The sequence below is a fragment of the Hemitrygon akajei genome, chromosome 7, assembly GCF_048418815.1.
Source record: "Hemitrygon akajei chromosome 7, sHemAka1.3, whole genome shotgun sequence".
Classification (NCBI taxonomy): domain Eukaryota; kingdom Metazoa; phylum Chordata; class Chondrichthyes; order Myliobatiformes; family Dasyatidae; genus Hemitrygon; species Hemitrygon akajei.
The window spans coordinates 180,247,074-180,263,089 of NC_133130.1; the positions used below are offsets into that span (position 1 = coordinate 180,247,074).

At 40.0% G+C, this 16,016-nt stretch overlaps 1 protein-coding gene across 2 annotated transcripts in view; it reads left to right on the forward strand.

Moving 5' to 3' along the window:
* The first annotated feature begins 6,799 nt into the window (after positions 1-6,799).
* Positions 6,800-16,016, forward strand: part of gpr107 (G protein-coupled receptor 107) — a 129,482-nt gene continuing 120,265 nt past the window's right edge. For both annotated transcript variants that reach the window (XM_073052773.1, XM_073052774.1), the window contains exons 1-2: positions 6,800-6,913; positions 12,286-12,408. In XM_073052773.1, the coding sequence (XP_072908874.1) occupies positions 6,812-6,913; positions 12,286-12,408 (225 nt within the window). In that variant the 5' untranslated portion in view covers positions 6,800-6,811. The remainder of the gene's footprint in view (positions 6,914-12,285; positions 12,409-16,016) is intronic.

Here is a 16,016-nt window from a genome sequence, read left to right on the forward strand (position 1 = left end):
TGTACCTTTTTTAAATGGCTGCCTGGTTGGATTAGGAGAATTGTTACAGGACAGGAGAACTAATGACAGAATACTTCTGAGGAAGGGCTTTTTGACCTGTAACACTAACTCTTTTTCTTTTCACAAATACTGCCTCACTGTCTGAGTGTTTTCATTTAATACAGAGAGATACTTTTAAGCCCAGTGACTCCATAATCACTATTAGTAACAATCTGCACCAGTCTTGCACTAATCCCACATTCCCATCAACTCCTCAGCCATCAACACACTTGGGCAATTTAGTGGCCAACTAACATACCAACCCACACATTTTGGGATGTAGGAGGAGCTGGGACGTTATTTAAATAGTTTATATTAGTTTGAAAATGAAGCCTATCTAAATTGTTACTAACTTTTTTTAACAGGGCATAGCAAATAAAACAAAATCACAAGAATTTTGTAAAGCTAGCAAATTAAATAATATCTTCTGCAATTAGGACAAACTTCAGCCTCTGGAGTGCCAAAAGGTTGCGGAAGACCTCAAGCATATCAGAAATACAGTGTGTTCCTTATGGATTTAATACAGTCTTTAACAAGTTAAAAAACATCACGGTCCATGATCACAACTAGAAGACACATACTTCACAAAACACTCAATAATAGAATAATAAAACTAGAAATGTTCTATTGCCAGTGAATGTAGTCATTAGAGATCATGTAATTAATTATGTGAAGACACACAGCTCAATGTGCACTTAAAGGCCAAAGTCCAATGAAACAATGCATCTGAAGAATAGATTGTGCATCAAAATCACACAATATGTCCAGCAAATTACTGACAGGCATGCCATTTGTAGATTGTTAAGCATTATCAAGGCCATCTACATTCCAAATGCACAATGGCCCACCCTTGAAAAACGTAACAAGGACAGAGAAGCAGTTAATGTTGGCTAGATAGCAAGGAACTCCCTATAGGTGGCTCTTCATATCCCACAGCATCCATGTACTAGAAAATTAAAAAGTCATTTCATATAGGGCTTTTAAACAGAAGCCAGTCAATCTAAAGCAACTGTGGAAATCATCAAATATAGCTGTCCTCAAAAATTCACGACCATTGTTTGTCATTATAGCATGCAAACTGATTCTAACCAGGAAGTTCACAACAGATACACTCGCACACTGTGGTCAGCCAAGGTTTTGTCATCTTTTTTTCACCAAATTTGTGTATTTCATTTACAACCAGCTCCACCTGTTGAGGATGTAATAGACAAAAGATGACTGAGAAATGTTTAAACTGTTTCATCTGCATTGTAAAACTAAGATCACTCCACCCTGCTACAGTAAGCAGCCAACAATGTGCATATTCAAGGACCAAACTCTGAGTCATAAACTCTGTCATCTAAGCAGACAAGAAACACACACAAAACGCTGGAAGAACTCAGCAGGTCAAGCAGTTTCTATGGAAAAGAGTAACCAGTCAAGAAACTAGCCTTTCAGTGAACATCTGCAAGACAATTATCTTTCTCAATCAACCTGCGCAATGTAATAAATAGTAAAGGTTCATGACAAAGCCCTGAAAACCTGAACTATTTTCCTTTCTTCAAGAGCCATGTTTGAATGAATTGGTAATAAACTTCACTATCAGAGCACTCAAGCTTGCTCAAGACCTCAGAACTGGTACAAAGCTTGTGTACTGCCTAAAGAAGGCATCTCAAAGCACTGGAGAATTGTCATTGACACTGTCAGTACAGGTATAGTTTTTTCAAAGTTCAAAGTAAAGTTATTATAAAAGTACATATGTGTCATTATATACAACCATGAGATTAATTTTCTTGTAGGCATATTCAATAAATTCATAGAATAATAACGATAACAGAATCAATGAAATACGGCACCAACTTGGACATTCATCCAGCGCACAAAAGACAACAAACTATGCAAATATAAAAGAAACAATAAAACCATAAATATCGAGAACATGAGATGATGAGTCCCTGAACGTGAGCACAGCACAGGTCTTTAGCACTTGTCTGGGTCCCAATCTGGGCCAAATGCTTGCCTTGGGTGCACCCTCCTGAAGGCTGCTTGCACATCAGCTTCAGAGGCTGAAATCATAGGATCATTGAGGGGATGTGGGAGTTCTTGATGGTCCCTCCATGTCTTGACAGTCAAAGCGAGCATAAAAGGCATTGAACTCACCTATCACCTATGTTACTTAATTAGCTTTATTAGAGGTGATAGTATTCAAGCCCTGTAGCAACTGTGAAGTATCCTTTGTTACCCACTGATCTGAGCAGCATGTGGAAGGAATATTTACTTACACAGCAAAGATACAGCCCATCACATCCATGCTGGCCATCAAGTACCAATCTATACTAATTTCATTTACCAAGATTGTTCTGTAGCTTTTTATACATTATTGATTCAAGTGTTCAACTTATTTATTCTGGAGGAACCACAGATTAACCATTTACTGGCCATCATGAAGGTCTCCAAACTTTTCGTTTTTTGGAGAAAAGAATAGAAGTTACTACAGATTCTACTGATAGTTGTAACTTCAGAGTTTTAGTCAGTACGAATTGGTGATAACATCTCCTCCTTGACTGTCAAACCAGGTGCGCCACAAAAATACATTCTTGGCCCCTACTTTACTCTCTCTCTTCTTATTCCTGTATGTTTAAGCACAGCTCAGAATCCATTTATAATTTGACACTGGTGTTGATAAAATCTTGGATGGCAATGAGGAGGTGTACAAGTCTGAGACAGATCATTGGTTGAGTGGTTTTGCCACAACAGCTTCACACTTAAACAAAGAATGGATTGTGTATTTCAGGAAGGGGAAGTCAGGAAAGCATGTGGTGCTCATTATTGGGTCAGCAGTGGAAAGATTGTGCAGCATTAATTTCCTGGGTGTCAACAGCTTTGGGGATCTGTCCTGGGATCAATGCAACCACGAAGAAAGCACACTGGTGGCTCTACTTCATTCAGAGTCAGAGATCTGGTATGCCAGCAAATTTCTAGAGATATACAGTAGAAACCATTTTGACTGGTTGCATTATAGTATGAAATAGAGACTCCCATACACAAGAAGCAGCAGAGGATTGTAGGTTCATCCAGCTCCATCCCTGACCACTTTTGAGGAAATCTTCAAGAGGAGGTGCCTCAAGAAGGCAGCATCCTATGTTAAAGACCCACACTATCTGGAACATGCCCTCTTCTTGGTAATACAGATACCACTGTCAGGGGAAAGGTACAGGAATCTGAAGACACACACTATTCAGGAGCAGTATTTACCACTCTGTCATGAGATTTTGGAATGATGCATGAACCCATGAATACTACTTCAGTATTACCTTTTTTGCACTATTTATTTTGTAATTATAGTAGTTTTATGTCTTTGCACCATACGGCTACCACAAAACAACGTACTTCACATCATAAACACAAGAGTTTCTGCAGTGGATGGCAATCCAGGCTACCACACATAAAATGCTGGGAGAACTCAACTCAGCATTGATGGAGAGGAATGAGCAGATGATGTTTCAGGCCATGACCTTTCATCAGGATTGGAAAGGAGAAGAATCCAGAACAAGAAGTTGGGGAAGGAGTACAAGCTGGCGGGTGATATTGGGAGAAGACAGGAGAATGTGTTTGATAGGGTTAATAAATCAGCCATAATTGAATGGCAGACCTAATTTTTAAACTCTAACTTTCTTGGATCTTTTCCTCTATCCACCTGTTCAATTCTTCCCTGAGAAAGTTCAGAAAAGAATGTCTATTCTGGATCCAATGTAAAGCATGCGAACAGTGTGGCTGGCCCTTGGGTATCTACAGAGTGCAACTGAGCCTCAGGTTGACATGTTAGGATGTTGACATGAGAGATAATATTTACCTTGATCAGCTTACCCTTAGTGTAGATTTGGATAATTCTGCAGAACAACAGATCTCTTCACTTCCTTGAAGTGAAGTGATGTCCAAGTCTCAGAAACCTTTAGAAGCAAAGGGACTATTTTGCTAGACTAGGGGGTTGCAACCTGGGGTCCATGGTGAGTGGTAAGGGTCCATGACATAAAAAAAGGTTGGAACCCCTGTCCAAGACCAAATCATTTGTGTCAGGTTTCAGATGCTGATTTTTTTTTAACCAACCTTTTCTGCTGTCACCCAAGTGTGTTAAGGGCAATGATTAATTCTATTATCTGTGTTGTCTTTATTGGGCGGTAGAAATGGAAAGTGGCCCATGTTTTCCAGGATTTCTATGAAGTTTTATTGTTTGAGATGTGTCATTCAGTGGGAAAAATTCATTAAGGACTATTGATTGGCACATGTGCTGAAAGTACGGTATATAAAATAATGAGAGATTTGGGCAAAAAGGATAGTGGTAAGCTATACTCTTTAATATGTCCTTACACATATGGAGAAGAAGGACGCTTATGTGAGAATGCTGTTCTTGGATTACAGTTCAGCACTCAACACCATAATTCCCTCCAGGCTCGACAAGAAGCTCAGAGACCTCGGCCTTCGCCCTACCTTGTGCAGCCAGATCCTGGACTTCCTGTCAGATCGCTGGCAGGTGGTAAGAGTGGGTTTCCTCACCTTTGCCTCTCTGACCCTCAATACAGGTGCCACTCAGGGCAGTGTACTAAGCCCTCTCCTCTACTCTCTGTATACTCATGACTGTGTCACCACCCACAGCTCCAATCTGCTAATTAACTTTGCTGATGACACAACACTGATTGGCCTAATCTCAAATAATAATGAGGCAGCCTTCTAGGAAGAGTCATCACCCTGACAGAGTGGTGTCAAGAAAACAACCTCTCCCTCAATGTCACAAAAACAAAGGAGCTGGTTGTGGACTACAGGAGGAATGGAGACAGGCTAACCCCTACAGACATCAATAGATCTGGGGTTGAGAGGGTAAACAGTTTTAAGTTCCTGGGTTGTGTGGTGAAAAAAGCGTAACAGCACCTCTTTCACCTCAGATGGTTGAAGAAGTTTGTTATGGGGCCCCAAATCCTAAGAACTTTCTACAGTGGCACATCCTGACTGACTGCATCACTGCCTGGTATGGGGACTGTACCTCCTTCAATCACAGGACACTGCAGAGAGTGGTGCAGATAGCCCAGCACATCTGTAGATGTGAACTTCTCACTATTACAAAGACAGGTGTGTAAAAAGGGCCTGAAGGATCATTGGAGACCCGAGTCACCCCAACCACAAACTGTTCCAGCTGCTACCATCTGGGAAACGGTACCGCAGCATTAATGCCAGGACTAACAGGCTCTGGGACAGCTTCTTCCACCAGGCTATCAGACTGATTAATTCATGCTGACACCACTGTATTTCTATGTTATATTGACTGTCCTGTTGTACATACTATTATAAATTAATAAGCTTAATAAGCTGGTCTTAATAAGCTGGTAAGGAAGGCGGGCTCTGTCGTGGGCAAAGTACTGGAGAGTTTAACATCGGTAGCTGAGCGAAGGGCGCTGAGTAGGCTACGGTCAATTATGGAAAACTCTGAACATCCTCTACATAGCACCATCCAGAGACAGAGAAGCAGTTTCAGCGACAGGTTACTATCGATGCAATGCTCCTCAGACAGGATGAAGAGGTCAATACTCCCCAATGCCATTAGGCTTTACAACTCAACTGCCAGGACTTAAGAACTTTTTAAAAGCTATTATTAATGCTTTTTGAGATAGTGATTTAGATGCATATCATATTTTTTACTGAGTTAAGTATTGTATGTAATTAGTTTTGCTACAACAAGTGTATGGGACATTGGAAAAAAGTTGAATTTCCCCATGGGGATGAATAAAGTATCTATCTATCTATCTATCTATCTAAATTACTAAAGTTGCACATTGGACATTTAGATGGAGACATAATGTCAAGATTTTTACTCCTCGTGTATATGAAGAATGTAAGTAATAAAGTCAATTCAGTTCAATTCAATAGGTCAAGAACTGGAAATCTCAGTGTAAAACAAAGGAAACGAGAATTAAGTGATGGGAGGAAAAGTAAACATCTTTTACACAGACTGTGACAGGAATCTGAAATTCACTACCTACAGGTGGAGGTAGATTCTATGAAAGCATTGGATATATATTATGAAGGAAAAATTGTAAGATGTGGAGAAAGGGCTGGGGTGGAAATGGTGAAATGCTCAGATCCAATAGAATGGGTGCCCTCCTTCTAGCTCTAACCATTCAATGGCTTTCTTCCACCTTCCCTCTCACCAGGTTTCACCTATCACCCGCCAGCGAGTATTCCTCCCCCCATTCTTATTCTGGATTCTTCCTCCTTCCTTTCCAGTTCTTTTGAAGGGTCCCGTCCCAAAACGTCGTCCATTTATATCTCTACACAGATGCTGCCTGACCTGCTGAGCTCCTCCAGCATTGTGTGTGTGTGTGACTTTGGATTTCCAGCACCTACAGGATCTCTTGTGTTTATGGTCATCTTATCTTCAAAACCAAAACTTTTACCCATCAACCATTTTACTTTAAAAAGTTTAGTGGGATATGGGTCAAACGCAAGAAAATAGGACGAGCTCGGATTGTCATCTTGTCAGCATGGACGATTTGGGCCGAGGGGCATGTCTGCAGAACTCTGATCATTTTAATGTCTCTTTACCTTCAACTTAAAAAATAAGCAACCTCAGCGTCTACACTATCCGTGTAATTGAGCTTTATAGTTTTCTCTCTGTGACCGGAGCGCCGCAGCTGAGGACGGGCCGCCCTCCATCAACTCGATCAACGCTCCTGCTCGTTGCCATGGTCCCCAATAACCTCTGACCCCGGAAGCTGATCCGGCTGGTGACGTTGTTTGAAATATGGCGGCGATGAGGACGTCTGCTGTTCGGAGTTGGAGCCTTCTTCAGTGGGTTTTGTTGTTGACAACTGTTCGATGCCGAATCCATCATCTGATCTTGAAGGTAAAGGCGGTGCTCTTACAGCTGTGCTGTGCTTTCTTCAGTGACATCCATCGGGGGTTGAAAATGACAGACCCAGCTTGACATACAAACATTGCAGCCAGTGGGGACTTGGTCTATCGCTCCGAGATCTGACAGCTGCAGAAATCTCCTCCTTTTTTTGTATAACAATGGAGAACAGGCTAGTTCTCGTCGAAATAACGCGAATAATCAACTCCATTATTGTATCTTTTTTTTACCTTTCCCAAACATACGGTCTCTTCTTGGGTTTCGGTTGCGTTGTTGCAGGCCATCTAGTGATACCGCATCACATGGCTGGTTGACGTGTGCTAGTGGCAGTTGGCGGAAAGGACAAGTTAAACCTGTTTACAGTGATTATCCAAAGGAATACTGAAAAGCTGAAAGAATGGATAGAGAACCCACTCTGTGTTTCGGGTTAGTGAACCTACTTCACTGTTCTCCCGGCTGACTGGTTTCTCTTTCCTGAGTTTCTTCTTGACTGACTGAATTCTTCTAGAATTTCTGTTTTTATTTCAGTTGCCACCATCTGCAGTTTTATTTGTTTTCCAACGTCCAAACACGTACACTTCCAACATGCAAGATTGTAATTTAAACCTAAATGTCTTTACAATGTGTTTGCAATCTGTTTTGTTCCTACCTTTTAAGATGCTGCTATTCTGAACTATTCTATCCTACTGACTGTGCAATGAATTGTTTTAAGGCCCAGAAATGCAGTTATCTAGATAATATGCCTATTATTTTATTCTTCCTATTAAAACAGGCAGTTTAAAACTTCCAAGTATACTGTATTGTCACATATTTGTCCACTAATGTAACCTATCTTTTCTCCTTTACATGAATACCTTCTTGTTTATCTTTGTGTGAACAGCAAATTTGGCAACCATACTTTCAGTATTATACAAATTATTTAAACATGTTGTGAAAACCGCATGTCAGTGCACTTGTTCCCATGGTACAGAATACCAATTTATACATCCAATCTTCTATTGACTATAAATTTTATTTCTTACACAAAAAACGTATATTCTGCAATGGTTTATTCAATGCCTTTTGGAAATCTAAGCATGATAGATCCACAATTTCATCTATATCCACAACACATATTTAAGGAATGCCATTAAATTAATCAAATGTGATCCCCCAAAACCCTATTGACTTTGGCTGGTTATGTTGTATATTTCTATGAGCCTTGCTTTAGCACTGTTAATTTGCCCATTGACAGATGTTAAAGCTCACTGCCATTCATTTACTGCTTCAATAAAATAAATTAGTTTGTAAATTGACAAGCGTTGGATTGTTAATTTACACACTATTGCAACCTTCACTGTGGATGAACCAGGAGGTACATCATCTGCTGAAGGCTAGATCTGTGGCATTCAAGTCTGGCAACCCAGGCCTGTACCAGAAAATCAGGTATGATTTGCAGAGGGCTACTTCAAGGGCGAAGAGACAGTTTCGAACAAGGTTGGAGGTGACATCGGATGCACGGTAGTTCTGGCAGGGTCTGCAAGAGATTACTTCCTACAAAGCGAAACCCAATAGCATGAATGGCAGCGATGCTTCACTACCAGATGAATTCAATGTCTTCTATGCACGCTTTGAAAGGGAGAACACAACTACAGCTGTGAAGATCCCTGCTGCACCTGATGACCCTGTGATCTCCGTCTCAGAGGCCGATGTTAGACTGTCTTTAAAGAAAGTGAACCCTCGCAAGGCGGAAGGTCCTGATAGAATACCTGATAAACTGATAAGGCCCTCTATCCAACCAATCAGCGGGAGTATTCAAGGACATTTTCAGCCTCTCACTGCTACGGGTGGTAGTTGCTTGCTTTAAAAAGGCAACAATTATACCAGTGCCTAAGAAGAATAATTTGAGCTGCCTTAATGACTATCACCCAGTAGCACTCACATTGACAGTGATGAAATGCTTTGAGAGGTTGGTCATGACTAGACTGAACTCCTGCCTCAGCAAGGACCTGGACCCACTGCAATTTGCCTATCGCCACAATAGGTTGACGGCAGATGCAATCTCAATGGCTCTCCACACGGCTTTAGACCACCTGGACAACACAAGCACCTATGCCATGATGCTGTTCATCAACTATAGCTCAGCATTTAATACCATAATTCCCACAGTCCTGATTGAGAAGTTGCAGAACCTGGGCCTCTATACCTTCCTCCTCAATTGGATCATCGACTTCCTAACCGGAAGACCACAATCTGTGCGGATTGATGATAACATACCCTCTTCACTGATGATCAACATGGGTGCACCTCGGGGGTGTGTTGTCAGCCCACTGTTCTACTCTCTATATACACATGACTGTGTGGCTAGGTATAGCTCAAAAACTGAAAAATATAATGTCATAAAATATCTTTCACTGCTCTATTTACAGTTCTAGTAGAGAGAAATATTCCCTCTTTTCTGAGGTAATATTTATAGAATTATAAGTTTGTCTTAGTATTATTATACTGATAAAATAATTCTCATAGTCACTGGGAATTGGAATCTGGCTGGAGCTTTTAATTATAAAATGACTATTGTAAATGCAAATGTGTTGGAAATTCAGCAGCAAAGCTGTGTGCTTTATTGGACTATTATGTACTGCACACCTATAAGATCAATTTCTTGTCTGGGTTTGTATTGTTTGCTGATCGTAGTCCAGTTTATCGCATGTGCCATGGAGGAGAAAGTCATTGCTATTGGGTAACAGTTGATAAGAATAGAGAGAAGGTTTTGTAAAATATACCATTTATATTGATTCATACTGAGATTCATTACATTGATAACATACAAGACAGTTGTTCTTTGACCATCATCAGTAGGCTGAAACATTGATAGGTTCTTAATAGGTTCTTCACTAGTAAGGGCATCAAGGTTTATGAGGAGAAGGCAGGTGAATGGGGTTGAGAGGGATAATAAATCAGACTCAATGAGCTGAATGACCTAATTCTGATCCTATGTCTTATGGTTATTGTGAGAAGATCAGATATATAGTTTGGGTGATAAAAGATCTTAGTGACTTGTTCACATTTACCCAGAACTGTGCTTTCAGTGTAATTGTTTGACAGGTGCTTTGCAAAAGGAGAAAGTGATGTGTTACTGTTGGGCGAAAGCGTGATTCTAACTCAAATTTCCGTCTAGTTAAAATGTTGATGTAGGTGTGGTAATATTACTGGATTATGCATTCAGCCAGGGAGGCAAACAGGGAACAGGATGTTGTGATATGTTTATTATGACACTAGCAGAATGTGTATCTCCATGAAGACAATGTTACAGGCTTCATGAAAGGTGCCACTCAGCAGTGGGGACCATTTTTGTTTTGAGATACAACTGAATTTCAACTAACTCTGTCCAGTGTACTCACTTCAACACTGAACTAATTCGACAGCCAATGGACTTGCTTTCAGAGACTCTACAATTCATGTTCTTCGTTTTGTATTTGCACAGTTTGTCTTCGTTTACAGTTTGCACAGATTGTTGTCTTGGTCGTTTGTCAGTCTCTGTGTTGAGGTTTTCATAGATTCTATGTTGTTATTCTACTGTGAATGCCCGCAAGAAAATGAATCTCAAGGTAGTATATGGTGACATATATGTACTTTGCGAATAAATTTACTTCAAACTTTGAATTAAGCTGCTAACAGCAAAATATCAGAAACACGAGGAAATCTGCAGATGCTGGAAATTCAAGCAACACAGACAAAATGCTGGTGGGACACAGCAGGCCAGGCAGCATCTATAGGAAGAAGTACAGTTGACGTTTCGGGTGGAGACCCTTCGTCAGGACTAACAGAAAGAAGAGATAGTAAGAGATTTGAGAGGGGAAGGGGAGATCCGAAATGATAGGAGAAGACAGGAGGGGGAGGGATGAAGCTAAGAGCTAGAAAGTTGATTGGCAAAAGGGACACAGAGCTAGAGAAGGGAGAGGATCATGGGACGGGAGGCCTAGGGAGAAAGAAAGTGGGAGGGGAGCACCAGAGGAAGATGGAGAGCAGGCAAGGAGTGATTGTTAGAGGGACAGAAAGAGGGAAAAAAGGGGCAAAAAGAGATAAATAAGGGATGAGGTAAGAAGGGGAGGAGGGGCATTAACGGAAGTTAGAGAAATCAGTGTTCATGAAATCATGTTGGAGGCTACCCAGATGGAATATAAGGTGTTGTTTCTCCAACCTGAGTGTGGCTTGAAATATCAGAACGTTTCATTATATCTTTGTTTTTTGGAGTTTTAAAACGTGATGTTTCAAAAAAGACTACAAATTTTACTGAAGCTATAGATCTCAAGATAATAAAAAAACATTGGAATCACCGTGGTGCTAAACAATGTTAGTTGTTAAAGCAGAAACAATTCTCAAAAGGTGGAGGAACAAATGTTTGTGGCATGGTGTGGAAAAAGGGAAACTGGTGACACAAGTTGTGATGGTGAAAGCACATTAATCCCTGCAAATCTGTCTGGGGAACATGTGCATAGAAGCAGATCGATGAGAAAGAGGAGACTGGGAAACATGTTGGTGCTGTGAGATACAAGGCACAGCAGGTACTAGAAATTTGAAATAAAAGAGAATACTAGAAATATCCAGCAGGTTTGTGACCTTTGATCAGATGTTGGAAATCAAAGTTGTGGATGGAGCCACTGCAGTGACTTTGATAAGGGAGTGATCAAGGAAAGATTGAATGACTCAAATGGTATTGTTGTCAGCTAAGAAAGCATGATGAAGACTGTGAAACTGAGTTCTACAAAATATGAGAAAATCTGTTGCTGAGCAGTAAGATAGAAGTGTAACTTATTCTGAGGAACTGAGTGAGGAAGAATAGAAGATCAATGCACTTCACTGTGAACCTTAGAAAGGAATCGAGAATCTTAGCATCTTGGATATTTGGGTATAAATTATTGAAAACAACATTCAAACATCATCAACATTGAAATGCTAAAGCTAGAAGCATTAAGGAGACCATACTTCTAGTATTTCACCTTCAGAACATGGATGAAGCCTGTATACAAAGGACAAATGAGGTGCTCTCTATATAAGGAAGTACAAAGTCAATAAGTAATATTATCTTTTAAAGAATGGAATTGTGAAATTACAGAAACTTATTATAGATGGACCTTTTTGGTCCATTGTGTCATGCTGAAGATTTGGAGGCATACTTTCAAAAACAAAAGTAATTCACTGTTCAAAGAATGACTAGAAGAACAGGAATACGCTGCTTGTATTTTCTACCTGATGTATTTTCTAACATCAGGTGACAGGCTTGGTGGGCCTGATGCCTTCCAATTCTCCTGTAGAAGTCTTTGATTTTTCTCTTCTAATCGTGGAATATTATTGCAGTCATTAACAAAAGCTATTTCTCTTTGCAGGATGATGTTAGACAGAAGGTCCACTTAAACACATTTGGTTTTTTCAAGAATGGAAATATGTCTGTGGAAATGACCAGCTTAATTTCTAAGGATTTTGACTTCAAACTTGTTGAAAATACTGCGGTGAGTTCATATTTTTTTCACTGCTTTGCCAGACTATAATGTTTACAGCAGCAGCAATTTCCATTGCTTTAATTGCACTTATTGTCAGAAATTAGCAAGGTTAAAGTGAAATTTATTTTATATATTGGTCGGATACAAGAAGCAATTTGATAAATTTGTTTATTATTGTCATGTGTATCAAGGTGCAGTGAAAGCTTTGTCTTGCATCCCAGCCATACAGATCACTCCATTACCATGGTGCATTGAGGTATTAAAAAAGAAAACTATAACAGAATGAAGGATCAAACACGAGGAAATCTGCAGATGCTGGAAATTCAAACAACACACACAAAATGCTGGTTGAACACAGCAGGCCAGGCAGCACCTATAGGGAGAATTCCTGACGAAGGGTCTCGGCCCGAAATGTCGACAGTGCTTCTCCCTATAGATGCTGCCTGGCCTGCTGTGTTCCACCAACAGAATGAAGGATAAAGTGTTACAGTTCCAGAGAAAATGCTGTGCAGGTAGACAACATACTAAGCTGTAGTGAGATACCAGATTGTGAGTCTGAATCCATCTTATTTTACTAGTGGACCATTCAATAGTCTTAAAACAATGAGATGGAAGTTCTCCTTGAACTTGTGGTACATGCGTTCAGGCTTATGTATCTTCTGCCTGATGAAAGAAGAGAGGATGTCTGGAATGGGTAGAGGCTTTGATTAGGGTGTCTGCTTCTGTGACGCAGTGAGAAGTTTAGACAGAGCCCGTATAGGGAGGCCGGTTTCAATAGCGTGCTGAGCTGTGTCTACAACTGTCTGCAGTTCCTTACAGTCATGAGCGGAGCAGCTACCATTCCAAGCCATGATGCATCTAAATAAGATGCTTTCTCAGGTGCATTGATAGAAATTGGTGAGGATCAAAGTGCACATGCTCTTTAACAAGGTTAACGTGTCCTTTAGCTTCCCGAATTTGATGAGCTGCTGAGCTTTTTTGGCCATAGTGTCTGTGGTTGGACCAGTTTAAGCCATTGGTGATGTTCACTCCTAGCGACTTTTAAGCTCTCAACTTTCTCTGCCTCTGCACTATTGATGTATACAGGAGCTTGTGCATCTCTCTCCTTCCTCAAGTCAATGACCAGCTCTTTTGTTTTGCTGACCTTCAGGGAAAGGTTGCCATGACACTATGCCACGAGATTCTGTATCGTCTTCCTGTACTGTCTGACTCATTGTCATTTGAGATTTAGCCAGCTATGGTGGTGTTACCTGTAACTTATAGAGCAGAATCTGGCCATGCAGTTGTATATGGCCTGAGGACGGAGAACGCAGCCTTGTGGAGCATGAGAGTCAAGGATAGTTATGGAAGAGGTGTTGCTGCTTTTCCTTACTGATTGTGGTCTATAGGTCAGAAAATCAAAGGTACAGTTGCAGAGGAGGTGTTGAGTCCTTGCAAGTGTCACTGGTTAATCTTTTCCATACCTTACAATATTTTTTATTAATGCACTTTAGTTTGTTATTTTTGTATGATTCATCTACTGATTTTCATCCTTGCCTTCAAAAATTCTCTTTTCTTTTTCAATCTTTTTATTATTATTATTATTATTAATATCAACAAAATAAAATTGATACATAGATAATGGGATTACAAACATACACATTTCAACTGAACATGAAAGAGTACATAAGCAATTACTACAGTATAAATGAGTATTCCCAAATCATGGACGATACAATATACAAATAAACAAGGCAAACCTAGGTATATCATAATATATATTTTAAAAAACAGAAAAAAGAAAAAGAAAAAAAATTATGCAAAAAAAACTAATCTAATAATCTAATAACTAATAAGGAAAAAAACAAAAAAAGAAAAAATGGAAAAAAAGGGCTGTTTATAATATCTCTCAAAAATACAAAATCATCAGTATCGTCAACTCCGATCCTCTCAACATATATAAAATCGAAACTGGAAAAACAAATAGGCTTGGAACAGGGTCATATTACATCATATGAAAATATTGAATAAATTGTATCAAATACAACACTTCTAATTTTTTCTAAATTTAGACATAACATAGTTTGAGAAAACCAATGAAATACGGTAGGAGGATTAATTTCTTTCCAATTCAACAAAATAGATCTTCTAGCCATTAATGTAAGAAATGCAATCATTCGACAAGCGGAAGAGGATAAATGGAGTGAGTCCATCATTGGTAAACCAAAATTTGCAGTAATAGGATAAGGTTGTAAATCAATGTTCAATACCGCAGAAATAATATCAAAAATGTCTTTCCAATATTTTTTCAAAAGCGGACACGACCAGAACATATGAGTTAAAGACGCTATCTCAGAATGACATCTGTCACAAATAGGATTTATATAGGAATAAAAATGAGCCAATTTATCCTTGGACATATGAGCCCTATGCACAACCTTAAACTGTATTAATGAATGTTTAGCACATATAGATGATGTATTAACTAATTGAAGAATTTTATCCCAATTCTCAATAGGGATAGTAAGGTTAAGTTCTCTTTCCCAATCATTTTTAGTCTTATAGAAGGGCTCTGAACGTAATCTTCATAATTATATTGTAAAGTTTTGATATTAGCCCTTTCTGAGAAGAACATACATAAGAACATAAGAGATAGGAGCAGGAGTAGGCCAATCGGCCCCTCAGCCATTCAACAAGATCATGGCTGATCCAATCTTAACTCTAGTTTTCACCGAATCCCACAAGGCAACAGCGCCAACCAACAGGGCACCATGCCGCCCATTTTATTTTATTATTCATCCCGCCCAAACCCATGTGATCACCCGGGGGAAAAAAACCGAGTTGTCAATTGAGGAGAAAAAATCTGGAAAATTCCTCTCCGACCCATCCAGGCTATCGAAAACTGGTCCAGGAGATCACATGGCTGATCTAAACCTAGCCTCATGTCCACTTAACTGCTCGCTCACCGTATCCCCTAATGCCATTTTTATCCAGGAAAATGTCTATCTCCGTTTTGAATTTATTGAGTGTAGTAGCTTCCAGAGCTCTCTGGGGCAGTAAATTCCACAGCCCCACTACCCTCTGAGTGAAGAAATTTCTCTGCATCTCAGTCCTGGAACGGCATCCCCTTATTTTAAGATTATGCCCCCTAGTCCTAGTTTCACCCATCATTGGGAACATTCTCCCTGCATCCACCCAATCAAACCCCTTCACAATCTTATATGTTTCAATAAGATCGCCTCTCATTCTTCGGAACTCCAATGAGTAGAGTCCCAATCTACTCAACCTCTCATCATACATCAACCCACCCATCCCCGGAATTAACCTAGTGAACCTTCTCTGCACTGCCTCGAGAGCCAGTATGTCCTTTCTTAAATATGGACACCAGAACTGCACGCAGTACTCCAGGTGTGGTCTCACCAATACCCGGTACAACTGCAGTAAGACCTCCCTGTTCTTATACTCCATCCCCCTAGCAATAAAAGCCAACATTCCATTGGCCTTCTTGACCACCTGCTGCACTTGCATACTAACTTTTTGTGTTTCCTGCACCAGGACCCCCAGATCCCTTTGCACAGAAGCACTTTCCAGTTTCTCTCCATTTAGATAATAACTTGCTCTATTATTTTTCCTGCCAA